The following is a 26,407-nucleotide window of genomic DNA, read 5'->3' as shown; positions in this document are numbered from 1 at the left end:
TTGCCTTGCCCCGGGTGCTGACAACCCACGCTACGCCGCTGTCTGGAACGTCTTAATCCATTTTGCATTACTTACTATGGGAAAGCGTGCCTTGGTTTTGGAACGTTTGGGAACAGACTTCCAGAACAGATTAAGTTTGAGAACCAAGGTACCACTGTATTAACAAGAGCCAATCAGTGGCTCTCACAATTAACCCGAGATTACAGACACAGCTCAGAAAGCTGGCCTTAAGATGGCCTCGTACATTTTAGGGCCTGATGGGCAATTGTCTTCCTCATGGACCCACACAACAGAACACAGAAAGTGGCCGAATACCAAGTCACCCCTTTAGTCTATCAAGCCCAGTAAAGCCTACATTGAATGGCAGCTGCTCTCCCAGATACAGTTGTGCCCCGCAAGACGAATGCCTCGCAAGACGGAAAACCCGCTAGACGAAAGGGTTTTCCGTTTTGGAGGCGCTTCGCAAAACAAATTTCCCTATGGGCTTGCTTCGTAAGAAGAAAGCCCATAGGGAAATCTCCGGGGACCTCTTTTAAATGCTAGCGGTGGGGAGCAAAGCCTTCCCCCCCCTCCGGCCTTCAGAAGAGGTCCAGGAAGGCCGGCGGGGGCCGAAAGGCTTTGCTCCCCACCGCCAGCATTTTAAAAGCAGTCCGGGATAGCAGGGAAGCGCTTCCCGCTATCCCGGATGGCTTTTGAAGGCACGCGGGGGGGAGCAACGACTTTTGCCCCCCGCCTGCCTTCAGAAGAGGTCCTGGACCTCTTCTGAAGGCTGGCGGGGGGCAAAAGTCTTTGTCCCCCCTGTCTGCCTTCCCGGGGGCTTTTAAATCGCCCCGGGACAGCGGAGAATTCCTCCGCTGTCCCGGGGCGATTTTAAAATGCTGGTGGGCGGCAGCGAAGCCTTCGCTGCCGCCCGCCAGCATTTTAAGATCGCCCCGGGACAGCGGAGAAGTCTCCGCTGTCCCGAGGGCTTTTAAAATGCTGGGGGACGACAGCGAAGGCTTCGCTGCCGCCTGCCAGCATTTTAAGATCGCCCCGGGACAGCGGAGAAGTCTCCGCTGTCCTGGGAAGGCAGGCGGGGGGGAAGCAAAGACTTTCGCCCCCCGCCGGCCTTCAGAAGAGGTCGGGGGACAGACTGTCCCCGGACCTGGTCTGAAGGCGGTTTCCACAGGAATGCATTAGTTGATTTTTAATGCTTTCCTATGGGAAACCGTGCTTCGCAAGACGAAAAACTCGCAAGACGAAAAGACTTGCGGAACGAATTAATTTCGTCTTGCGAGGCACCACTGTATCAAGCAGGGATCTCTTCCTCCAGAACAGAAATGTATGTACACCTAGATGGCCAGCTGCAAAGGTGTGCAAGTCTCCTGAAGGGTTGTAGAGTCAGGTGGAAATGGGTGTTTCAGCAAGTGAAGCTTTTCTCTCCTCACACTGCAAAAGAAGCCCTGCGGGAAGTGGACCTGAAATTCCGTCTTCATTGAATTCACAGTGGCATGCCCTGTATTCCGAATTATCCAAATTCCAGGCAGAGGATGCCCAAGTGCCCTGAAAGTATAAACCTTAAGCCTTAAAGACACTTGCTCTTATTTCCGTCTCTTCTTACAAGCCATGCTGCTTCCAAGAATAAAAAGGGACCCCTGACCATTAGGTCCAGTTGTGACCGACTCTGGGGTTGTGGCGCTTATCTCGCTTTAGTGGCCGAGGGAGCCGGCGTACAGCTTCCAGGTCATGTGGCCAGCATGACTAAGCCGCTTCTGGCAAACCAGAGGAGCACACGGAAACGCCGTTTACCTTCCCGCCAGAGTGGTACCTATTTATCTACTTGCGCTTTAAATATGTAAATAAATGTATTCCTCCGCTGGCCAGGAAAACAAATGAAAGCAAAGGTGGATTTGACTCTGTGGCTTCCACCTGACCATCTCCATTTTCTCCTTAGACCTTGCAGCCCAGAAGCCCTTCTGTCTACGAAGAGATAAAGAGATAAAGACATGGACCCAGCAACTTCCTCTCCGCTGCTGAGGCTTCTCCTGGGCCCTCAAGCCTCTTCCCTGATCCGATCTCTTCCTTTCAGATGGTGCTGAGTAAATTCAGGGCAGGTCCTTCTGGAAATCCTAGTCCTTGTTCTGAACAAAGGAAGCAGCCTTGGTCCCCAGGGGACTCTCACACTGGGAAAGACTTGCAGATACTGAGACAGAAACACAAAGGAAACTCCTCCTGGAACGGCCAGGCAGAAATCCTGGGAATTGCATCTTGTGTGACTGAAGGATTAATGCTGAGGGAGAAGAAAGAAAAGGGAAATTCCTCATGAAAATTCGCCTGCATTTTAATGCAAATATAATATATTTACAGATATATTTAAATATAATAAATTTAATATGATATACACATTTTTCCAAATAGTTTTGACAAATGTTCAAATCCATGTTTCCATGTTATTTTCACCCTATATGCACACACACTACATCCCTGAATGCTACTGCTGGAATGAGAAATCTTTGTCATACACCTGCAGTTGAGTAATAATAATAATTATTATTATTATTATTACCGGTATACCCCACCCATCTGGCTGGGTTTCCCCAGCCACTCTGGGTGGCTCCCAACAGAATATTAAAAACCTGATAAAACATCAAGCATTAAAAACTTCCCTAAACAGGGCTGCCTTCAGATATCTTCTAAAAGTCATATAGTTGTTTATTTCCTTGACACTTGATGAGAGGGCATTCTATGGGGCGGGCGCTGCTACCGAGAAGGTCCTTTGCCTGGTTACCTGTAAAAAGAATGTCTGTCTGCTCTCATGTGGGAGGGAGTTCCACAGGCTTGAACCCAGGTCGCCAAAGTTATGGCTTCTAGTAGTTGTGTTGGACATTTTCCATATCTGCTATTGGGTCCCCGGAGCACAGATTCACAGGAAGTGGCAACCAACCTTGCAGGATTCAACAGGATTTATTTGAAATGCATATGCAGGACAAAGGCACAGCGCAATCTGCACACCCCCAGTCAGGGTGCGCCCACTTTTTATACATTTGCAGAATACAATACCACCTGATTTCTGGTAAAACCACCTGATTTCTGGGAAATCGTAAGTTATAGCAACTTCCTATGTCCTTACACGGGCTTGGCCCCCCCCCTTCCTGCAATGGCCCCACCAGCCCCACCACGCCACGGCAGTGTGCATTCCTGAGTCTGCTTATCTCTTTACAACCTTGAATAATAAACATTTGAGCCTCTTCCATCAATGCCAGCCTTGTTCACCTGACGGACCTCTCCTTTCTCAGAAAGGCCGTTTGGGCGGAGGGGGGGGTCTTATGGCCCTACAGTCGCAAGCTATGCACCCGAGCTTTGGTGGACCACAGACAGAGACTCCCTCGGATATCTCCATGCTTGGGCAGGGATATAAGGGGTTTGGCGGTCCTTGAGATTGTAAGGAAACCTCTGAGCCCTTTAGTACAATCAAGCTGCAAAAGAAAGACAACTACCCTTGTGTTGCTGGAATGTAGCCTCTCACTGCATCCACCCCCCTCACCCCCACTGACGTGTGTGTCCCAGAAGCTTGTCCGTGAGGCAATGCACCCCTCTGCCCGTAAACATTACCCCACACCGGATCTGATTGACATTTTCCCTTCCTCTAATGTGAGAAAGCCTCTCCTCTCCTGACACTGCCTCATTTGCAGTGTGGTTCCTCCCCAGCAGCCTTCCTTCCTTCCTTTCTTCCTTCCTTCCGCATTCGTCTTTGCAGAACCGCAGCTTCTGCACTCCTCTCTGGGCAGAAAGGGAGCCGTCTGCCCCAAAGAAAGCAGAGTTGTCCGTCCCCCCCCCCCCCCGGCCTCCTGTCTGGTTGGGGTGAAGGGTCCAGCCAAGCACAGCGAGCGACCTGGGGGTCACTGGCGGCTGAGTTGGAAGCAGGAGCGGCTGGAGGAACCCAGGCATCCTGGTGGTCCTGCTGGCGGCAGCATCCAGCGTGTGAAGTCCCACAATGGGGAGGAGGCAGGAGCTTCATCGGAGCCTAGCAGGTGAGGCAAACCGGGGTGTCAGAGAAAGCCTAGGCATTTGGCAAGGGGCTGAAAGGGAACCGCAATAGGTTTCCCCCTTTCTTCGTGGCTGCATTCCCTGTGGCTGTGTCCATTTGTATAAGAGAGAGGAGGGAAGAAGGGGTGGGAGCAGACCCCTTTGACAACATACCTGCCATGGATCCACAACAACAACAACAAGTGGTTTCTTTTAAAATTGCAGACCAATGCAGAAAGAAGGAAGTTTGCGAGCATGCAGTTGAACACACACAAAAGCAACACAGAAACAGATGTACGGTGTATTCCCACGCATGTTGACTTAAAAGAAAGCCCTGTTTAGTTTAATGGATCTTACATACTTCCATGTAGGGGTCAGTTTTGATTTTCTCCGTATCCTGTTTTTCCAATCTCAAACTCAGTTCTCCACATTTTGAAGCAATTTGTGATTTTATTTTTAAACACTCCTTGAAATTGTTCCACAAATTAGTGAGCATTTCTCCTAATAAACATGTTTTTGTGTGCAGTTTTGACCAATGCACACTTTTCAGAAGTAATTTCTTCTAATGTAATGCACTTTTGTATATTATGTTCCACTAAGAACATATTTCATATTTATGCGAATTTTCTGCACAATATTTGGGGGGGGGGAGTAAACTTGGTAGGGGAACTACATCATAAATTCAGTAAAGTGAGAATTTTGAAGAATGTCTTTATTTTCATTATTGTACTGTTTTGGGACATGCAAATCTGAGAGACTGATTTTCATGTGAACTGAATCAAATTTCATGACTATTGGCAGCTGCATATATACCGTATTTTTTGCTCTATAAAACTCACTTTTTCCCTCCTAAAAAGTAAGGGGAAATGTGTGTGCATCTTATGGAGCGAATGCAGGCTGCGCATCTATCCCAGAAGCCAGAACAGCACGAGGGATCGCTGCTTTCACTGCGCAGTGATCCCTCTTGCTGTTCTGGCTTCTGGGATTCAGAATATTTTTTTTCTTGTTTTCCTCCTCCAAAAACTAGGTGCGTCTTGTGGTCTGGTGCGTCTTATAGAGCGAAAAATACGGTATATATTTTTGCCTAGTACAGGTGTTTTTGTTTTCTTCTCCACAACACAGCCTCCATCCTGAGTTCTTGTTTCCTGCTGACTCAAGCCCAGGGCAAGACCGAAATACACATCACAGTTGACCCAAATGCGCTGAGAGAAGGACAGAGTGTCACCTTAACACCAGGAAGTGTTGATCTAAAGCAATACCACGGCTGCACCTGGTTTCGAGGGACACTTGAAAACAAAAATCGTATATTTACCTATGCCAGAGCATTTGAGGATCGGCTAAATGGACCTGCCTTCACGGGGAGGGAGACTGTCGACTCGTTTTGCTCCCTTCGCATCACACTTTTAAGGCTAAATGACTCGGGAATGTATACACTGACAGTGGGTTTACCTGTGATACACAAAACTGGGAATGCAAACCTAACTGTCTCAGGTATGAGTCTCCCTTCCTTTCCCATCTTTAAGAGGTGAACTTGATGCCTTTAGAAGTAACCTCCTTTTATCCCTCCATAGTTGTGTCCTTGGTTCAGTTCCTGACTAGATTTAGGATTACAGTGGTAGAAGAAGAAGAAGAAGAAGAAGAAGAAGAAGAGTTTGGATTTGATATCCCGCCTTTCACTCCCCTTCAGGAGTCTCAAAGTGGCTAACATTCTCCTTTCCCTTCCTCCCCCACAACAAACACTCTATGAGGTGAGTGGGGCTGAGAGACTTCAGAGAAGTGTGACTGGCCCAAGGTCACCCAGCAGCTGCATGTGGAGGAGCGGGGAAGCGAACCCGGTTCCCCAGATTACGAGTCTACCGCTCTTAACCACTACACCACCACCTGGTGCCTCGCAAGACGAAATTAATTCGTTCCGCGAGTCTCTTCGTCTTGCGGTTTTTTCGTCTTGCGAAGCACCCGTATTAGCGGCTTAGCGGATTAGTGCTATTAGCGGCTTAGCGGTTTAGAAAAAGGGGGGGAGGGAAAAAACTAGCAAGAACTCACAAGACGTTTTCGTCTTGCGAAGCAATCCCATAGGGAAATTCGTCTTGCGAAGCACCTCAAAAGATGGAAAACTCTTTCGTCTAGCGAGTTTTTCGTCTTGCGAGGCATTCGTCTTGCGGGGCACCACTGTATTATATCCTCCAATGAACTTGCCCCTTGTACATCTATCACCCTAGAGAAGCCCAGGCACAACTGCTGAGTTCAGTAATCACAAGCTAATAATGAAGGTTTGGAAAATAAGTTTTCCTTTAGGTTCCAGTTGTGAGATGGTTCTTTTCAGCTTTGAGTTTCCCAGCACATTGCGGTAGCTAGTCTGAAAGCTCTCTTTTCAACTTCATAGAATGGGCCTTTTGCTCAAAGGGGAGGGTCTCTTTCCCTTCCTTTTTCTCTCCTTTACCATAATTTCAGTTTTCAGGTCAATTATATTTATTTATTCATTCATTCATTCATTCATACCCCGCCCATCCGGCTGGGCTTCCCCAGACACTCTAGGCGGCTTCCCAAAAAATATTAAAATACTGTAATACACCAAACATTAAAAGCTTCCCTAAACAGGTCTACCTTCCTGTTAACTCAATGTTGCAGGAAATGTTATAGCACAGGGGTCAGCAATTTTTTTCAGCAGGGGGCCAGTCCACTGTCCCTCAGACCTTGTGGAGGGCAAGACTATTTGTTTTGGGGGGGGGGGATGAACAAATTCCTATGCCCCACAAATAACCCAGAGATGCATTTTAAATAAAAGGACACATTCTACTCATGTAAAAACACATTGATTCCTGGACTGTCCGCTGGCCGGATTTAGAACACAATTGGGCCGGATCTGGCCCCCGGGCCTTAGTTTGCCTACCCATGTTATAGCTGAACAGAAAAGCCAGCAAGGCTGGAGGGAGGAGCTGCTGGGATTCTCAACTTTCTCTTGTCTGATGTTGATTTCCTGATTTCTCTCCTGCAATACATGAAAGAATTTTGTTGTTTGCCTTGTCTAGCGCTAGGGAAAGCACAATATCTGCCTCAGGCATCAGATTTTGGTTGCTATTCAAGATGGCCAGGGTATAAATATTATTATTATTATTATTATTATTATTATTATTATTATTATTATTATTATTATTATTTGTTAGCAGCAGATTATTGGATTATTAGAAATTACGGTAATTATTTTAAATAGGATTGAGAGCTCTGCTTGTGTTCCCCATCTTAGCCTTAGCTTCTCCTACTTCTGGTTCTACTGGAGCCCTCGCTGTGACCATTATCGGATCTCTGGCTGCAATATTGGTGCTTATGGGAACCCTGACTTACGTCTTCCTCCGTGAGTAACACCAGCACTGGCCCCATGGTTCAGACCCTCCAAGTGGGTCACCCCTGATTTAGAGAAGACATCCCTGTTTCTGATATGATCCCAGAATGCCCTGCTTTTCCTTAGGTAAAGGTAAAGGGACCCCTGACCATTAGGTCCAGTCGTGACCGACTCTGGGGTTGCGGCGCTCATCTTGCTTTATTGGCCGAGGGAGCCGACGTTTGTCCGCAGACAGCTTCGGGGTCATGTGGCCAGCATGACTAAGCCGCTTCTGGTGAACCAGAGCAGCACACGGAAACGTCGTTACCTTCCCGCTGGAGTGGTACCTATTTATCTACTTGCACTTTGTGCTTTCGAACTGCTAGGTTGGCAGGAGCTGGGACCGAGCAACGGGAGCTCACCCCGTCGCAGGGATTCGAACTGCCAACCTTCTGATCGGCAAGACCTAGGCTCTGTGGTTCATCTATTTTCATCGGAGAAATATTGGAGGGTGTGGAGTTATGCTACCCCCGAGCCAAGTAGATAAGTAACTATACAACTTTTAGAAGACACCTCAAGGCAGTCCTGTATAGGGATGGTGTTTTGTTTTTTTAAAAGTTTAATGGGCAGCATATAAATAAATAATAAATAAATTGGATAAATGTTGGAGGATGTGGACTAGTTTGTCCCTATTTTCATCAGAGAAATGTTGGAGGATATAGAATTATCTGACCCCCCAAGCCATCTGAATGCAATCCTGTATAGGAAAGGGTTTTTTATGTTTAATGTTTTATTATTATTTTTATATATGTTGGAAGCTGCCCAGAGTGGCTGGGGCAACCCAGGAAGATGGGTGGGATATAAATAGTAATAATAATAATAATAATAATAATAATAATAATAATAATAATAATTTATTATTTATACCCCGCCCATCTGGCTGGGCCTCCCCAGCCACTCTGGGCGGCTTCCATAAAAACCAAAAATACAATAAAATATCACACGTTAAAAACTTCCCTGAACAGGGCTGCCTTAAGATGTCTTCTGAATGTCAGGTAGTTGTTTATCACTTTGACATCTGCTGGAAGGGCGTTCCACAGGGTGGGCGCCACTACCGAGAAGGCCCTCTGCCTGGTTCCCTGTAGCTTTGCTTCTCGCAATGAGGGAACCACCAGAAGGCCCTCGGCGCTGGACCTCAGTGTCTGGGCAGAATGATGGGGGTGGAGACGCTCCTTCAGGTATACTGGACCGAGGCCGTTTAGGGCTTTAAAGGTCAGCACCAACACTTTGAATTGTGCTCGGAAACATACTGGGAGCCAATGTAGGTCTTTCAAGACCGGTGTTATATGGTCTTGGCGGCCGCTCCCAGTCACCAGTCTAGCTGCCGCATTCTGGATTAATTACAGTTTCTGGGTCACCTTCAAAGGTAGCCCCACGTAGAGTGCATTGCAGTAGTCCAAGCGGGAGATAACCAGAGCATGCACCACTCTGGCAAGACAGTCCGCAGGCAGATAGGGTCTCAGCCTACGTACCAGATGGAGCTGGTAAACAGCTGCCCTGGACACAGATTTGACCTGTGCCTAGTAAATTTACCATTATGGAAATGGACGTTCCTATTTTCAGTGGACAAATGTTGAAGGGTATGCATAGTTCAAGGGACACAGGTGGCGCTGTGGGTTAAACCACAGAGCCTAGGACTTGCCAATTGGAAGGTCAGCGGTTTGAATCCCCACGATGGGGTGAGCTCCCGTTTCTTGGTCCCTGCTCCTGCCAACCTAGCAGTTCGAAAGCACGTCAAAGTGCAAGTAGATAAATAGGTATCGCTCTGGAGGGAAGGTAAATGGCATTTCCGTGTGCTGCTCTGGTTCGCCAGAAGTGCCTTAGTAATGCTGGCCACATGACCCGGAAGCTGTATGCCAGCTCCTTCGGCCAATAAAGCGAGATGAGCGCCGCAACCCCAGAGTCGGCAACGACTGGACCTAAAGGTCAGGGGTTCCGTTACCGTATGCATAGCTCAGGAGTGCCTCTTCACTGAGCTGCTGATGGCCTCCACACACACACACACACACACACACACACACACACCAACCATAGAGGCCACACAGACAAGCTTGGCTCCCATTCAAAAGCCACAGCGCACCCACACACTGCTGAAACAGCTGCCTGAGAGACTAGAGGGGAGTGGCAGCACAGCTGGGTTCAGCCTAAGTAGAGACCCTTCTGAGCTCCTGAGGTCCTCAGCCAGTGCATGATCTGGCAACAGGCCGAACCACTGGAACATTCCAGACTGTTTTGGTGCTTTTCCTGCTATGGGGCAGGAAGCAGATGAGGTACCCAGGTTGCTTCCACTCTGTGGAGTTATTATTATTATCAATTATTAATAATTTTTATTTATTATTTATACACCGCCCATCTGGCTGGGTTTCCCCAGCCACTCTGGGCGGTTCTCAAGAGAACTTCAGATGTCTTCTAAAAGTCAGATAGTTGTTTATTTCCTTGACATCTGATGGGAGGGCGTTCCACAGGGCGGGCACCACTACCGAGAAGGCCCACTGCCTGGTTCCCTGTAACTTCGCTTCTCGCAGTGAGGGAACTGCCAGAAGGCCCTCGGAGCTGGACCTCAGTGTCCAGCTGCATTTCATTCACACACACCTCTTGCATTGCTTATTCAGTTACTGGGGGGTTGTTGTTTTCAGAACTCAGAAAATTCAACTTTTTTTAATTTAGAGGAATAGCTGGACAGTTTCGCCAGGTACAGAGGTCTTAGGTAAAGGTAAAGGTACCCCTGCCGTACGGGCCAGTTGTGTCTGACTCTAGGGTTGTGCGCCCATCTCACTTAAGAGGCCGGGGGCCAGCGCTGTCAGGAGACACTTCCGGGTCACGTGGTCAGCGTGACGAAGCTGCTCTGGCGAGCCGGCACCAGCGCAGCACACAGAAACACCGTTTACCTTCCCGCTATAAAGCGGTACCTATTTATCTACTTGCACTTAAGGGTGCTTTCAAACTGCTAGGTGGGCAGGAGCTGGGACCGAAAGACGGGAGCTCACCCCGCCGCGGGGATTCGAACCGCCGACCATGCGATCAGCAAGCCCTAGGTGCTGAGGTTTTACCCACAGCGCCACCCGCGTCCCTGAGGGCTTATTGTCCTGCTATTCTGGCCAGTCGTGGCCCATAGAGCAACTTCCTAAATTATCCTAGACACTTCCATGTCCTCTCCATTAGTTTGACCCACTTCTTTCAAATAGCATTGCCCTGTTGTTGTTGTTGTTGTTGTTGTTGTTGTTGTTGTTGTTGTTATATATCATCCTTCATCCAAAGATCACAGGGTGGTTTACAATATGCAAGACTCATAAGAATACAAAAAACTGAGTAAGGGAATCAATTTGCTGAAGATTGCTTGAAGTTACACTGCTGTCGCAGGCTGATTGGTAGAGTCTACACCGGAGTAAGGAATTCCGTGTTAAGACTTTATTCCCGGACTTTCCCCACCTCCAGGTTTCCATCATAGGAAGGACAAAACATCTACCACAACCTCTGCGGCCACACCCACCCCTCAAATATATGAGAATGTTCTTCCACCGGGACAGAGAAAGCCTGAGGTAAGTGACTTTGGGTGGGTATTTGTCATGGGATAAATACTCCTCAAGCATGTAGTTATTTCAGAGCGCCCATTGACATAGAAATGCAAACCCCCCTCACCAATTTCATCTGAATTTACCCTTTCAGATGCACGCAATGAAATTCAGACATGTGGTTTATATACTTACGTATGTGTTTGCCTTGTAAATTTATAAACATTTAATTTATATATTTGAGACCTCAAATTCTTATAACAGCCCCTTTCAACTCTACAATTTTGTGACCGATGAATGATCTTTGCCATCTTTTTCTCTTTGTTGCAGATTGAGCCTGAAAGCTCCTCTGAAGCTGCCAATGTATATTTGGTGAGTGGAAATCCCTTGCGCGTCAAATGTCAAATATGCTCCAAATATCTGTTGTTGGCAGGAGCGCCTTGGCAGCTATCACACTTCATCAATGCAGCCGGATCTACATGGGCTTGCAGTTTATTGGCATTCCATGCAGGGCCGTCCTACCCATAGGCGCTAGGGGTGCGGGGCACCTGGGCCCCATCTCTCAGTAGTGCCAGGCTGAGAGTCCAAGGCTGAGATTTGGAGTCTGGAAATTGGGAAGAGCCAACAGCCACTGCCAAGCGGAGCAGAGCCCATTGGAGCATCACAGCTCTTCTGCTGCGGGTGAACGAGACGCTGAGGCGGCTGGCCAGCCCTGCCCTCCTGCTCTCCTGGGATTGGTGGACCGTTGAGAGGCCCACCCAGCGCACGCTGCTCACACGAGGTGCCTGGCTTCGCTCAGCTGCCTCGGGCTCAATTCTTGTTGCGCTGGGCTCTGCTTGCCCACCCCCCCACCCCGGCCCTGGCCTTGCTCTGCTGCTGCTGCCGCCGCTCCTCTGTTGTTGCTGAGGCAGCCAGCCAGGCCAGCTTTGCCACGCGCTCCTTGCTGGCCCACCCTAAAAAAGGTCAACAACTTTGGGGTTCCCCTGTAAAAAAGGTTGACAACTCTGGGCAACCTGGGGGGGCACCGAGTGGATCTTTGTACCCCGGCACCGCATATGCTTTAGACGGCCCTGATTCCATGCAAAGGAGACACAGTAAAAGGGCTTATACCAGGCACCCCCAAACTCGGCCCTCCAGATGTTTTGGAACTACAGCTCCCATCATCCCTGACCATTGGTCCTGTTAGCTAGGGATGATGGGAGTTGTAGTCCCAAAACATCTGGAGGGCCGAGTTTGGGGGTGACTGGCTTATACACATCCACCTTTGGCTCTGTGCATTGCCGTTTGCTCCAATTCGATAGTTAGAAGCAAGTTTTCGCGGGGAAACTGGTGAGGCAAAAATAACAACTTCGTTGTTTGTTGTTACTGGACCTGGTAAGCCCAGCCAGTGTGCCTAGAATTGTGGAGCAAAGGTGAGAATGGATGAGCACTACCTCATGCAGAATGAAGGCAATTTGCAAATGAAAATTTGTGGCTTTCACCTGAGCCATCTCCATTTTCTCTTTAGGACTTGCAGCCCACAACCCAGTCTGTCTATGAAGAGATAAAGAGATAACAGATGGACCCAACAACCTTCTCTCCACTGCTGAGGCCTCTCCCGGGCCCTCAAGCCTCTTTCCCTTTTGAATTTCTTCCTTTCAGCTGCTGCCAAGTGATTGTCGGGACAAGGACAAGGACATTTTCTCTTCAGGGCTTAATCCTTCTGGAAACCCTAGTCCTTGTTCTGAACACAGGAGCCAGCCTTGGTTCCCGAGGGACTTTCATGCTGCATGATGGGAACAACTTGCAGATACTGAAACAGAGACGCGAGGGAACCTCTCCCTGGAAAAGGCCGGACTGAAATCCTTGAAATCACACCTTACATGTCTAAAGGATTGGTGCTGAGGGGGAAGAAAGGAAGTGGGCAAATCCTCATTAAAACCCACCAGCATCTTTCTCCTACTGGACGCATTTTTGTATGCCGTTTTGAAGGATGTTCTAATTCTTGCAAGAAATTTCTCCTAATATGAGGCATGGTTTCCTGAGATTTTCATGGATCGATTCTTTTCAATGCACACTTTCACCTAATATATGCAGTCTGGTAGGCATAGTTTGGTCATTTCAAGGTTTGGATAAGTGAAAATTTAGGATGGCTGCGGTTCAGTTCTCATGATCCAGAAAGAGACCTCATTCCATACTCTCCAACATTTCTCTTATGAAAATAGGGACGTCCCATTCCATAATGATAATTTTACTATTTATACCCCACACATCTTATTGGGTTGCCCCAGCCACTCTGGGCAGTTTCCAACATATATAAAAACATAATAAATCATTAAACACTAAAAAACCAGAAACTTTCCTATACAGGTTTGCTTTATCAGACAGCTCGGGGGTCGGATAACTCCAACATTTCCCCAATGAAAATAGGAATGTCCTAAGGAAAAGCGGGACATTCTGGGATCAAATCAGAAACCGGGACGTCTTCTCTAAATCTGGGACACTCCTGGAAAATAGGGACACTTGAAGGGTCTGTTATTCTTGAGAAGATGTCTCTCTTCTTGTGAGGGTTACTCATCTGCTGCCTGGTCCCCCCCCCCCCGGCAGGTTCTGGACTAGAATGACCTCTTTCTTCCTTCCTCATTCCTCTTTGGCATCCATCAACTACAGAACCATAGCTCTAGCACAGGGGTAGGCAACCTAAGGCCCATGGGCCACAAGCGGCCCACGGGGGTCATTTAAGTGGCCCATGAGCCGCCCCCGAATCGAGCTGCCCACTTGGCAAGTCCCCGTGCGCTGCACTAAACCGGTGCAGCACGGAGCAGGGACTCACTTGCGTGGCACCATTCCACCTTAAGAAGCAGATGTGTGGAATTGTTGCGTGTCACATGTCTGTTTACATTCCAGCACAGCTTGCTGGGAACTTCCATTGTGTATAGCTTTTGCTTTTATCTGTTCTGTCTGAGATGATGAGAGATGACATGTTTCTTTGTCCTACTTTATGATTAATAAATCTGTAGTTGTAGCATGCTTCCACAAGCCTCATGCCTATTCTGTGTGCTCAGTTCAGTCTGCTGATAGTGTGCCCTGGCTGAGTAAGCCTGGGTCACTGATTTACGTCGGAGCAGAGGTGATGGTCTTCACAGCGAGATGGCTGGAAGGAGACGGCCCAGCCGAGGCTAGCCAGCTGGCCTCTTGGCCCTCTGCATGCCGACAGCACAGACACTGGAAATTGTTTCTGCGCATGTGTAGATGCCGGAAATTGCGTCTGCACAGACGAGTGTGCGCACAGTCCGGCCACGGAGGGATCTCCACTGGAGTGAACCAACCCAAGCGAGGTAAACCTTGCCGACCCCTGCTCTAAAACGTCTCTCTGACATCCCATCAAGGGAGATAGCTTCCTACAGAGCAATGGGGCCAGCCTCCTACCTCATTGGACTGGGCTCAGTCCAGCAGGCTCAGAGGGCGGTCGGGAGCCGCAGGTGGGTGGGTGGGTGTTTGGTGTTGGGATGTGTCCAGGGAGACGGGGGCATTTGGCAGGCCCCCAGCTGGCTCCAGCCACCGGCCGGCAGCCAGGCGAACTCTGGTTCCTGGAACAGCATCAATCAGCGACTCAAGCCTCCAATATGTTCAGAAGCTGAGCACGCTCTTATCAGCAGAGTGAATAAATCTTCACAACGGAAGTGGAGGACAGAGACATGTGTAAGCATCATTTACAGGCGCTTATTCAGCATAGTTCAGGAACAAAGGGAAAACATGTCTGCTTCCCTTCGTGTCCAAGCAAACAGCAGCATAGCAAAAGCAATATACAAATGGAAATTCCCAGCAGACTGTGCTGGAAGTAAACAGGCATGTGACACACAACAGTCATGCCTGATCCTATTAAGGTGGAACGGAACTATATCCCAACATCCTCCCCCTTTCCGTGTAACCTGTAGCACCTGTGGTTCAACCCAATTGCAACCTCTGTACATAAACCTTAAGTTGTTCTCTGTTAACAACCTTAGACAACAGATCTGCAGGGTTTTCGTTTCCTGGCATGTAGGACACTTGAATGAGTCCTGTCTGAACACACTCTCTTGCACGATGTAGCTTAATCTGCAAGTATTTGGTTCTTTGCTTGCAACTCTCTGAGTTCAGCAAAGCCAAACAGGATCTGTTATCTTGATACACCTGTATAGGACATTTCACAGAAACTCTGATGTCCTGAAACAGTTGCATCAACCATTCACAATCCATGACTGAAAATGACAGGGCATTGAGTTCTGTTTCACAGGAACTTAGGCTTACTGTCGTCTGCTTTTTGCACAGCCAGTCAAACAGACAGTGGTTGTACATGTAGCACACTCCAGAAGTGCTTGTACCATCCGTGGTGTCACTTCTAAAACTAGCATCTGCAAAGATTTCAAGACCTCCAGTCTTCTGACTTGTAAACCTCAGTCTGTAGTGCATAGTGCCTTTCAAATTGGTAGGGAGAGAGGCCAAAGGAACCCAGTCGTCCTCCAGCTGCTGGCAAACAAATCCAGCTTTCCAGGTGAGGTGAACTGGGGTGACAGTGACGGGTGAGGACAACTTGGTCTCTGCTCCATATCAACCACAAGCATCACTGATGAGAAAACTTCCAGAAATCAAAGAGAGGGTACAACTACTTAATGGGTTCGGAAGATTAAACACCTATGCATGAAATCTTGGTTGACTTGTATTGGGGGGGGGGGGGAATAGTATGGCAATACCTTAGCACAGTAGTTCTCTGAGCCACACTTTCAAAAAAAAAAAATTGCTCATCCCTCAATGAATATTTTTTTATAAGAAATGCACTGGAAAACGAAAAGAAACAACACCTAGCAGTGCTTTATTTATAACACAAGACTTAAATACCTTATAATATGATTGTGGGACATTCAGAAACTGCAAAACAATGCAGCTACATAAGAACATGAATCATTCCCAAAATATAATTATAAACAAGCCTTTTACACATGGATGAGGATGTCTGCAAACCTGAGAGGTGGGAGCTTGTTCTCATCAGGTAATTTCATTTATATTAGGTCTAATTTGAGACAATCAAACTCTCATCTCCTCGTCAACACAAAGAAGCCCTTTTCTTTTCTGATAGTTCATATTTGTCAGTATTAAAATCCCTGTTCACAACAATATGTCACATTGAAGAATAGCCAATGCTCTTGTAAAAGAGATGTGGATACAGTTTCTGGTTGTAGTCCCCCCACAAAAATATTTTGATACTGTACTGTACTGTACTACTACTAATAATAATTTATTATTTATTCCCCACCTATCTGGCTGGGTTTCCCCACCCACTCTGGGTGGCTCCCAACAAAATATTAAAATGCCATAAAACATCAAACATTTAAAACTTCCCTAAACAGGACTGCCTTCTAAAAGTCAGATAGTTGTTTATTTCTTTGACATCTGGTGGATGGGCATTCCACAGGGCGGGTGCCACTACCAAGAAGGCCCTCTGTCTGGTTCCCTGTAACCTCACCTCTCACAGTGAGGGAACCACCAGAAGGCCCTCGGTGCTGGACTTCAGTGTCCGGGCTGAATGATGGGGGTGGAGACACTCCTTCAGGTATACTGGTCCGAAGCTGTTTAGGGCTTTAAAGGTCAGCACCAACACTTTGAATTGTGCTTGGAAAAGTACTGGGAGCCAATGTAGGTTTTTCAGGACCGGTGTTATATGGTCTCAGTGGCCATATAACTACACTGAAATGTAACTACTTGGGGGCCAGTATACTACACTAAAATGTTTAAATGTTTCTTTGGTGGTCCATATAGTTAAAGCTATGGTTTTCCAAGTAGCGATGTATGGAAGTGAGTGCTGGACCATAAAGAAGGCTGATCGCCGAAGAATTGATGCTTTTGAATTATGGTGCTGGAGGAGACTCTTGAGAGTCCCATGGACTGCAAGAAGATCAAGCCTATCCATTCTGAAGGAAATCGGCCCTGAGTGCTCACTGGAAGGACAGATCCTGAAGCTGAGGCTCCAATACTTTGGCCACCTCATGAGAAGAGAAGACTCCCTGGAAAAGACCCTGATGCTGGGAAAGATGGAGGGCACAAGGAGAAGGGGATGACAGAGGACTAGGTGGTTGGATAGTGTTCTCAAAGCTACCAGCATGAATTTGACCAAACTGCGGGAGGCAGTGGAAGACAGGAGTGCCTGGTGTGCTCTGGTCCATGGGGTCACGAAGGTCGGACACGACTGCACTACCACTGGCCCTCCTCTCTTGCCACACCAGGATGGCATGAACCACTGCCTTTGCGTGTGCTGTGTGTCTAGACACTAACACTATTAAGAGTAAAGAATATGTGAAATTGGGTGCCAAGTTCCTGGCTGGGAGTCTAAGGTGGGTTTGGGGTCCTGATTGCTTTGAAGACCACTGCTTTAGACCTTTTCCATAATTAATCCTAAACTTCCCAGCTCTGTATGACAGTCTGCCTGGACCCAGTTCTTCAGCTCAGATCACATCTTTGCTACCAGCTCTGAGAGGCGGGTGACGAGTTAAGCATTTGAGCAAATTGTTCCCGGAGTGGCTTGGCATATGAGGAAGAAGCATAGAATGCTGGTATGGGTGTCTTGCAGTTCTTGGGGAAAACCCAGTCTCGAAATCTCAGCTGCTCTGTGTGGTCAATGACTCAGCCGGAGGCAGCGATGGCACTGCATGCTGGGCAGGGAGCAGAGAAGGACCCCAGAACACCAGCTGTGAGGAGACAGGCAGCCTAAACCAAGCCCCCAAAAAGGGTGCCTGCAAGATGGGCAGGCCATGGATGGCGTCCTGGCAGATGCTGCTCTTAGCAGGTGAGAGACCAGCACCCTACAAGGGGGAGGACTTACTTGGGGGGAGTAGGGGATGTCCAAAGGATTTGCTCCTTCCAATTCTGATGCTGGCTGACTTTATTTGCATTTCTTGGACTAATGTGGGGCTGGGAGCTTAACTCTCCCTCAGATTTCATACTTCTCCAAAAGTTGTCAAGATGGAGCTCTCCAGAATTCCAGCTAGAGGAAACTGTTATTTTGAGAGAAAACGTGTTTTAAAACAGGCAATCAGGTGCATATTTAAAAATGGAGGGTCGCCTTGCTGCTGCCCTAACATTTCCGCAGGTGTTGCTGGCAGGGAATCTGAATGAAGAGAGCTGGAGTCACAAGCAGTGGAGAGGGAGAAAGACTTTGAAGGTGTCCCACACCTTCCAGCGAAGGTGTGAGGAAAGATAGAGGGGAAGTACTAGGGAGGCAGGCTGGGGTTCTTACAGAGACAGAGAGCTCGGATCTCAATGAAGCATCAAAGAAACCATATCAGTGCTTGGATTGTGGAAAGAGCTCCATTAGCAAGGCACATCATCCCACCTCACAGGAAAGAAATGTCACAGGTTTGAAACCATCTGAATGCTTAGAATGTGGAACGGGCTTCAGTCACAAGGCTAGTCCTACTTCACATTTTTAAAAATCCACACAGGAGAGAAACCATAGGAAGGAAGTCTAGAGTGAGAGACTAGGATGGTGTCCACAGTTCCAGAAACTCTACTTGTGGGTGAACTGAGAGTTTGTTTCAGTGCTTTTTTTACTGGGGGGACGCAGGGGGAAGCATGGAGCTCAAAGTGGCTTCTGTAGTTCCCCTGTTGCTCATTCAAGCCCCACCTGTGAGGTAGAGGTTAGGTTGAGAGGTAGTAACTCTCACGAAGTCACCCAGTGAGCTGCATGGCCGAGTGGGGAATCGAACCCTGGTCTCCCAGGTCCTAGGCTGACACTTTAACCACTGCACTACCACTGGCCAATTTCTCTACCTGCCCCCATCCCTAGTTTATAGGCAGCAGTCAGCCTGGTTTCAGATCTTGCTATTCTGAGTCAGAGAAAGTATTGACTCATCATGGTGACCCAACTCATTGGCACTGTAGCATCCCTAATTCACACTCTCCCAGGAACAAGAGGATGGATGAATATGATGCAAAGATGATATCACCACCACTCCAACACTAAAACTCTGTACAGAAGGATGGGGTATGTTACAGTGAAGGAGAATTTAAGCTAACTTGCACAAACTGGTCTGAAACTCTTTGGCAACTCCATCGTCTTGGCCTAGAACCAATTTTCCCCCTTTTCTTTCTTTTTCTTCTCCATCCTGCAGCCTCCATCCCACGTTCTTCCTTCCTGCTGATTCCAGGCCAGGGCAAGACGAAAACACACATTACAGTTGAACCAGAAACCCTGAGGGAAGGACAGAGTGTCACCTTAACACCAGGACGTGTTGATCTGTTTAGCTGCCACTGGTACCGAGGGACAGCTGAAGAGAAAAATAAGATCTTTGTTTATTCCCTAAGTCCATTTGCTGAACAGAAAAATGGACCTGCCTTCAGTGGGAGAGAGTCCGGGGCCACAGACTGCTCCCTTCGCATCACAGATTTAAGGCTGAGCGACTCTGGAACTTACACATTAAGAATGGGAGGATTTCTACGAAATGAAATGGGAGCTACCAGTATAACCATCTCAGGTATTTCCCCCCCTCCTTTCTCACCTTTTAGAGATGCCTTCAGGTGTCCCCTCTCTTTTATCTGCCCAGAGTTGTTACATTCCTGCATTGCAGGGGATTAGACTAGATATCCCTTAGATCCCTTCCAACTCTACTTCTATGATCTACTGAGTTTTGCATCTGCCAAGGACCAAGTAAACGTGCCTCCAGAACAACACCTTCTGTGGAGAAGCCCAATCATCATAATAAGTGATATTATTATTTTATTATTTATATCCCACCCATCTGGCTGAGTTCAGTAATTATAAGTGAATCGGGAAGGCTTAGATTTGTTTATTTATTTATTTTTAAGGTTCTGCTAATGGGACACAGCTCCTTTCCTGGAGCAGCTTAGCAGAACAAAGTTTATGTTTCCCGAATGTGCCCTAACCCCAAGCAAAGTGCACATAAATCTCTCCCAACATGCCAGGAAGAACCCCAAAAGCTCCCTAACCTTTACAACTGCTCGATTCCTGCATTAGCTTATAGTGGGTCAAAATTATATGTCGAAAATAACAGGGTGCTACTTGATCCCTTTAAGATATTCACCAATGGCAATGTGCTGCATACCCCTCAATCGTCCTGGCAAAACTGGGACATCCTAATTTTTCCCCCACCAGAGAACGGCTGCCTTTTTGAATGCTGTGATCTTGCATGATTTCGCATTGCAAACTCGCCCTGAAAAAGCACTTTTTCAGGACTATGATCATGTAACTTGTGCGGAAGTACAGCCCTGGAAGGCAGCTATACAGTGGTACCTCGGGTTAAGAACTTAATTCGTTCTGGAGGTCCGTTCTTAACCTGAAACTGTTCTTAACTTGAAGCACCACTTTAGCAAATGGGGCCCCCGCTGCCGCTGTGCCACCATTGTACGATTTCTGTTCTCATCCTGAAGCAAAGTTCTTAACCTGAGATAATATTTCTGGGTTAGCGGAGTCTGTAACCTGAAGCATATGTAACCTGAAGGGTATGTAACCCAAGGTACCACTGTACTGAGTAGCAGCCTCAAAGTGGCCTTCTCTAGTAGCTACAATTGAAGAGACCTTAACCCAGCAGCTCTCAACCTGTGGGTCTCCAGATGTTGTTGGACTACAACTGCCATCATCCCTGAGCTCTGGCCTTGCTAGCTAGGGGTGATGGGAGTTGTAGTTCAACAACATCTGTGGATGTTGAGAAAGGCTGCCTTAAGCAGGTTCAGTGACCATGAGGACCCACAAATTATGACTGTCTTTCTGTTTCATCTGCAGAAATCCTCTCCCACCCAGTTCTGCAGCCGACAGAATCCCTAGTGGCAGAGAACACAACTGTCACCTTACACTGCAACACCTCTGACCGCCTTGATGTCTCAATACTTTGGTTCAAGGATGGTAATCCTGTCCCGTCTAAGACTGGGCTTTCTGACCGCAACCGAACCTTCATGCTAACTGGCATCACCAAAGAGGACGAAGGGATCTATACGTGTCAGGCAGTCAACCCTGTCAGTACTGCTATAAGCAACCCCAGTAAGATAACTATGGCATGTGAGTAATCCACTAATAAACAAGGAATACCTTTCCTCCTGACTCTGCTCTCCATGCTAGGGTTAAGAACTTTTCTTCAGGATGAGAACAGAAATCGTGTGGCAGCAGCGGGAGGCTCTATTAGCTAAAGTGGTACCTTAGGTTATGAACAGCTTCAGGTTAAGAACAGACCTCCAGAACGAATTAAGTTCTTAACCAGAGGTACCACTGTATCTGACTTTTAGAAGACACCTGAAGGCATCCCGTTTAGGGAAGTTTTTAATGTTTATTGCATTATTATTATTATTATTATTATTATTATTATTATTATTATTATTATTATTATTATTATTGGCTCCTTCTCACCCTGTCCTGTCTGTTCACTATCCCTCAAGCACCCTGTTTCTAGCACTTCCCAGCTCCTCTAAGGTGTGGCCAGAATCCCACCTCCCGTCCCCAGTCTCAAAATCCTCTTCCTCTGCACCTTCCTTGAGCAGCTCTTGGTTGGGCAGATTCTACCCCTCTTCCTCATGCAGCCAGTCCCTGACATGGCGGCACTTAAGTTATGCTGACAGACTCACCATCTGAAGAGGCTCAGAGCTGCACCCCGGTAAAACCCAGTTTACCCAACAGAGTAAGCTCTGCTCCTAACCGTATGGTGGAAAGTTTTGCTGCTGTTTTTTGCTGGTCCAGAAACGCTCACTTGTGGGGAGGTGCATAGCAGCTGTGCATGCAGGATAATGCCCCCCTCCCCATATTTCCAGCCCCTTGCTTTTACCATAGTGTCTATAGAGGCTAGATTACAGGCAGTCCTTAATTATGACATCGCTCAGTCTCTTAAAATATGCCTTGCTCTTCAGATTCTTCTGCTTTCAGTTCTGCTGAAGCCCTCGCTGGGACTGTTATCGGGTCTCTGGCTGCAATACTGGTGCTGATGGGAACCCTGACTTACCTCTTTCTCCGTGAGTAAAACCAGAGCGGATCCCAGACTTCAGGAGACCCCTGTCAGGGCCGGGGCCCCCCATGAGGCAGGCTGAAGTAGCTGCCTTGGGCAGCAGAAGCCCAGTAAGCAAGGGTTTGGGGTGGGGGGCAGGGCCAGGGACAGTAGCTGTTGCAGAGTAGCAATATTGCACAGCTAGGTAGCTAAACATGTGTAAGACTGACTCCTTTTATACCTACAGAGTCCAGGAACAAAGACTCAGCCACCACCCTTCCAAGATGGAGAATTTGCAATTCACTACTTTAATCACCTGATCTAAGGTTAAACACTCAGGTGTTAGCTAGCAGAGAATAACAACAATAATTGGGCCTCAAAGAAGCTCAGAGAGCACTTAGTGGAATTTCCCCATGTTAAACCTTTTCAGCAATAGGCATTCTCCATTTCAGTGTCAATTAAACAAATAGCATTTATCGTGTTTTCCGTGTCCAACTACTGAAAGTGTCCTGCCTAACCCCACGCTGTGAGTTTCATTGATGGGGATTCGAACCAGCATCTCCCCAGTCCATCTGACTCACAAATGTCTCTGAAGGTTTTAAAACATTCACTTGTTTCAGGATGTGAGCTTTTCCAGGATTGGTGCGTGTGCCTGTGCAAAAACTGCTGTTCCCCTTCTTGTTAAGAACAAGATTCAAATGGATAACAAAAAAAGTGTAAAGAAAAGAGTTTTCTGGAGTTTGCCTGATGTTACCCTGTTGTCAGAACAGACGTGTATACTGTAGTCTGTAAAAGGGTAGGAGTTACATGTTAAGAGCTGATTCCCAGAATTCTTCTCCCTCTTGCAGGTGCCCGTCATCGGAATGGCAGAACTTCTTCTCTGGTTGTACCCACCCCTCAGGTATATGAGAATGATCCACCATTTGGAGAAGCAAAACCTCAAGTGAGTGAATCAGGGGGCCTCTAGATGGATGTTTGTCGTGAGATGGATATTGTGGGATGTGATCCATGAGAGGCAGTCAAGTACAACATTCTTTGTAATGCTAGAGAAGACATGTGAGGGAATGTTTGGTCCAGCCAGTCGAAACTTCCTGTTCCTCTTGGCTGGAGCATCCTTCCTTTTGCATGTGATAGACGGTGGGCGTGACCTAACCTGTACAGGTAATAAAAGGACGAGTCACGCAGCACACCTTCCTCTTTTTCACTTTCTTCATTTGACCAGCTTTTAGCTAGGAGTGCTCTGCTAGCTCTCAGCTAGCAGAAGCACTGGGATTATTCCCCCATATGGGGTAGATCCACATGCACATATTTGTAACTAAGTCTGCCTTCAGGAATCCAACTGTGAACTGATGTGAGTAAATTTTTTTATTGACTTTGAATAGGATTGTGACATCTTAATTTTTTAAGGGGGATTCAAGGAAACTTATCAGGAACATACAATTCAATCTGAGACAGATTGAATTGTATAATAGTGAGAGGCTTACACGAGCCTGCAACTACTATCTGCTGTGCATGTAAAAGGGGGGGGGTAACTCTGCTACATAAAGGAACTTGCTAGCGCAGGTTAGGAAGGATATTAGTAAACAATATATCCTCTCTTGCCACCCTGAACATTCCCACAGATATTACTCATGCAGGCAGATTTTTCATTGAGTTCACAGCCTTCCTTTGGCATCAAGATGCCAGCCCATATTTTCCCCCATGTGGTATTGATTTACCCTTTTCCTGGGGAATCTTGGCCACAATCCATTCACAAGAACTCAAAGATTCAGCAGTTGTCTGTGCTAATATAAGCTTCAGCATATTTTTGTGTTCTATCCAGGTTATGTCTGAAAGCTCCTCCAAGGCCAACAACACATATGAGGTGAGTAGAAGGTCCCTTGCCCTTTGATATGTTTGGAAAATTTCAACTAGGCTCAAAATATCCATTATCAACCAAATAATAGCCCATGACTGACAGTGGCGTAGCGTGGGGAGTGCAGGGGGGGCCGGCCGCACCGGGCGCAACATCTGGGGGTTAGGGAAATCCACGGGTTAGGGGGCGCAAATTACTTGCCTTGCCCCGGGTGCTGATAACCCACGCTACGCCACTGATGACTGAAAGATCTGCATTGGCTTCCAGCTTGATTTCAGGCACAAGTCAAAATGCTAGCCTTAAGCTTCTCTCATACAGTTTAGGGCCTTAGAGTTCCCCTTCTCCCACAGGTAGCTGCCCAACCATTTGGACCATCTTCTGAAGCCAATTTCCAGATCCCCCCCCCTCCACCTTCAGTGGTAATGTGGGTGGCAGCCACAAACGGAGCCTTTTCTGAGTGCCACCCCAAGTCTGGAAGTTTGCCTGGCACCAGCACTGCTGTCATTCAGCTACCCAGTGCAAAGGTGGGCAAATCTCCTATTATAGAAATGGGTATCTCAGAACGTATAAACTTTTCACTCCATGCACCAAAAGAAAGAGCAGCAGATATTGCCCTCGAAATTGCTCTTTTACAGTGGCAATCCCTCTATTGTAATTGTAATCCGAATTCCCATGTAAAGGGCACCGAGGTTCCCAACCAATAAAAATTATCCAGACAAAAGGCACTTGCATTGATTTGCTTCTCTTCTTACAAGATGTTCTGCTTCCAAGAATATAAATAATGTCACCAGCCTTGGTCTTATGCTACCCAGGAAAACAATTCAAAACCAAAATAGTTCTGACTTTCTGGTTTCCACCTGACTCCAGTGGCGTAGCGTGGGAGGTGCAGGGGGGGCCGGCCGCACCGGGCGCAACATCTGGGGGTTAGGTTTAGGGGGCACAAATCCACGGGTTAGGGGGCGCAAATTACTTGCCTTGCCCCGGGTGCTGACAACCCACGCTACGCCACTGCCTGACTCATCTCCATTTTCTCTTTAGAAATTGCAGCCCAGAATCCCTTCTGTCTACGAAGAGATAAAGAGATAAGACATGGACCCAGCAACTTCCTCTCCACTGCTGAGGCCTCTTCTGGGCCCTCAAGACTCCCTCTTTCCCATTCAGTTCTCTTCCTTTCAGCTGCAGCTGAGTAACTGTAGGGACCAGGACATTTTCTCTGCAGGGCCAGGTGTCAGGAGTGCAGGCAGGAGCCAGGCCCTGTGACCAGTAGGACTTTGCAGGACTGGGGCCTTCCTAAGTTTGTTCTGAAGGGGCAAGGCACAGCTGCACAGGTGAGGCCAATTGGTAACTCACAGCACCTGGTGGCAAGAGCCGGGAAGGGATATAAGGTCAGCATTTCCCTTTGGCTTTTTGCCATAGCAACATGTTCCCTGCCTTGCTATATTTGGCTCCTTGACTCCTTGCTTCTTGATCCTCGGACCCCTGATTTCGTGACTCCTTGCTTCTTGATCCCCGGACCCTTGGCTTCTTGACTCCGGCTCTCTGACCCTCGGATTCTGGGCTTCCTGACTCCTGGCTTCTGGACTCCCATTCCTGCTCCCACCCCACCATCTTGCCCCCAGTCCTGACGTCCCCAGCTGGGACTTGGATCGCCCATGAACTGGACCATGACGCCAGGTCCTTCTGGAAATCCTAGTCCTTGTTCTGAACAAAGGAACCAGCCTTGGTCCCCAAGGGACTCTCACACTGGGAAAAAGACTTGCAGATGCTGAGACAGAGAGAACAAAGGAAGTTCTCCCTGGAAAGGCCAAACAGAATTGCATCTCGCTAGACTACAGGATTAATGCTGAACAGGCGAGGAATCGCCATGAAAATTCATCAACCTTTTTGTGTACGCCTCTCCTAATAAACACATTTTTGTATGCATTTTTTGACTAGCATTCAATTTTTTGCAAGCACTTTCTCTGAATGTGATGCATCTTTTCCTGTCGTTTTCATGACTATATTCCTTATTGCTCACACTTTCCCTTAAAATATACATGTTTGTATGCATCAGTTGGTTGCAGAACGGCATTGCAAGATTCAGGTGCGTGTGAATTCTGTAGGATGCCTGCATTTTCGTTCCCATATTGTTCAGGAAATTTGCACATTTGATATATTTGCCTTCAGTGCAAACTGAACTTGCCTTAGGAACACACTGTCCATCTGTGCTCTGCAACACCAGTATTCGGCAGACCAAATATTGCTGGGCTCAACCTCCCATGAACCCCCACCATGCTGCTTGTATCTGATTGGCCCTTTTCCTGGCTACAATCAGAGGAAGTTTCTCCACTCCCCAGCCTGATTCATTTGCCGTGTCCCCGGCCCTTCCTTCCCCATTCCCCTCTGCCATCCATCATCTGCAGCACCAAAGCCTTTGCACTCCTCTCTGCCCCCACCCATCAGCAGTCACTGGATGGAGGGAGGGGAGGAAGGAAGGAGGGGAGCTAGCTGTCTCTGGGACAGCAGGGCTGCCCCACCCAGTCTCCTACCGCAGGAGGAGGAGGGGGAGGCACTGAAGGAACCCAGGCATCCTGGTCCTGCTGGCGAGAGCATCCCGCTGAAGTCAAGCCCTGGAGGAGGAGGCAGCATGAGCATCTGAGTTGAGCAGGGGAGGGGAGCTGTGGTAACAGAGAAGGAAAAAAGGCAATGAAAGTGTTAGAAAGCCAAAGAAAGTCTTTTT

The 26,407-nt window shown here is 47.8% G+C and overlaps 3 protein-coding genes across 6 annotated transcripts in view; all 3 read left to right on the top strand.

Annotated features, from left to right (window-relative positions):
• Positions 1-2,333, top strand: part of LOC310851541 (cell adhesion molecule CEACAM16-like) — a 28,212-nt gene extending 25,879 nt beyond the window's left edge. The window contains exon 6 of one of the 2 annotated variants that reach the window (XM_083754073.1): positions 2,069-2,333. In XM_083754073.1, the coding sequence (XP_083610199.1) occupies positions 2,069-2,305 (237 nt within the window). In that variant the 3' untranslated portion in view covers positions 2,306-2,333. Of the gene's footprint in view, positions 1-1,933 lie in introns of both variants that reach the window. The other variant, XM_083754071.1, reaches the window with a different exon arrangement.
• A 1,414-nt stretch (positions 2,334-3,747) lies between these two features.
• Positions 3,748-12,983, top strand: LOC310851659 (uncharacterized protein). 3 transcript variants are annotated; one of them, XM_083754278.1, is made up of 6 exons: positions 3,748-4,010; positions 5,128-5,496; positions 7,250-7,357; positions 10,820-10,923; positions 11,227-11,268; positions 12,404-12,983. In XM_083754278.1, exons 1-6 carry the CDS (start codon positions 3,974-3,976, stop codon positions 12,449-12,451), a joined length of 708 nt encoding a protein of 235 aa, XP_083610404.1. In that variant the 5' UTR covers positions 3,748-3,973; the 3' UTR covers positions 12,452-12,983. The 3 variants fall into 3 exon arrangements, with proteins under 3 accessions (XP_083610404.1, XP_083610403.1, XP_083610405.1); XM_083754277.1 differs by having other exon boundaries at positions 7,217-7,357; XM_083754279.1 differs by lacking the exon at positions 5,128-5,496.
• Positions 12,984-17,568: 4,585 nt separating this feature from the next.
• LOC310851598 (cell adhesion molecule CEACAM7-like) lies at positions 17,569-25,188 on the top strand. The gene is made up of 7 exons (XM_083754169.1): positions 17,569-17,695; positions 19,020-19,382; positions 20,648-20,920; positions 21,760-21,861; positions 22,682-22,776; positions 23,656-23,697; positions 24,727-25,188. The coding sequence occupies exons 1-7, from the start codon at positions 17,650-17,652 to the stop codon at positions 24,772-24,774; spliced, it is 969 nt and encodes a 322-aa protein (XP_083610295.1). The 5' UTR covers positions 17,569-17,649; the 3' UTR covers positions 24,775-25,188.
• Positions 25,189-26,407: the final 1,219 nt, after the last annotated feature.

Source organism: Podarcis gaigeae (assembly GCF_964106915.1).
Source record: "Podarcis gaigeae genome assembly, chromosome: 8".
In the NCBI taxonomy this organism is placed as follows: Eukaryota; Metazoa; Chordata; class Lepidosauria; order Squamata; family Lacertidae; genus Podarcis; species Podarcis gaigeae.
The sequence above is the reverse complement of the archived record's forward strand: the minus strand, read 5'-3'. Positions and strand labels throughout refer to the sequence as shown.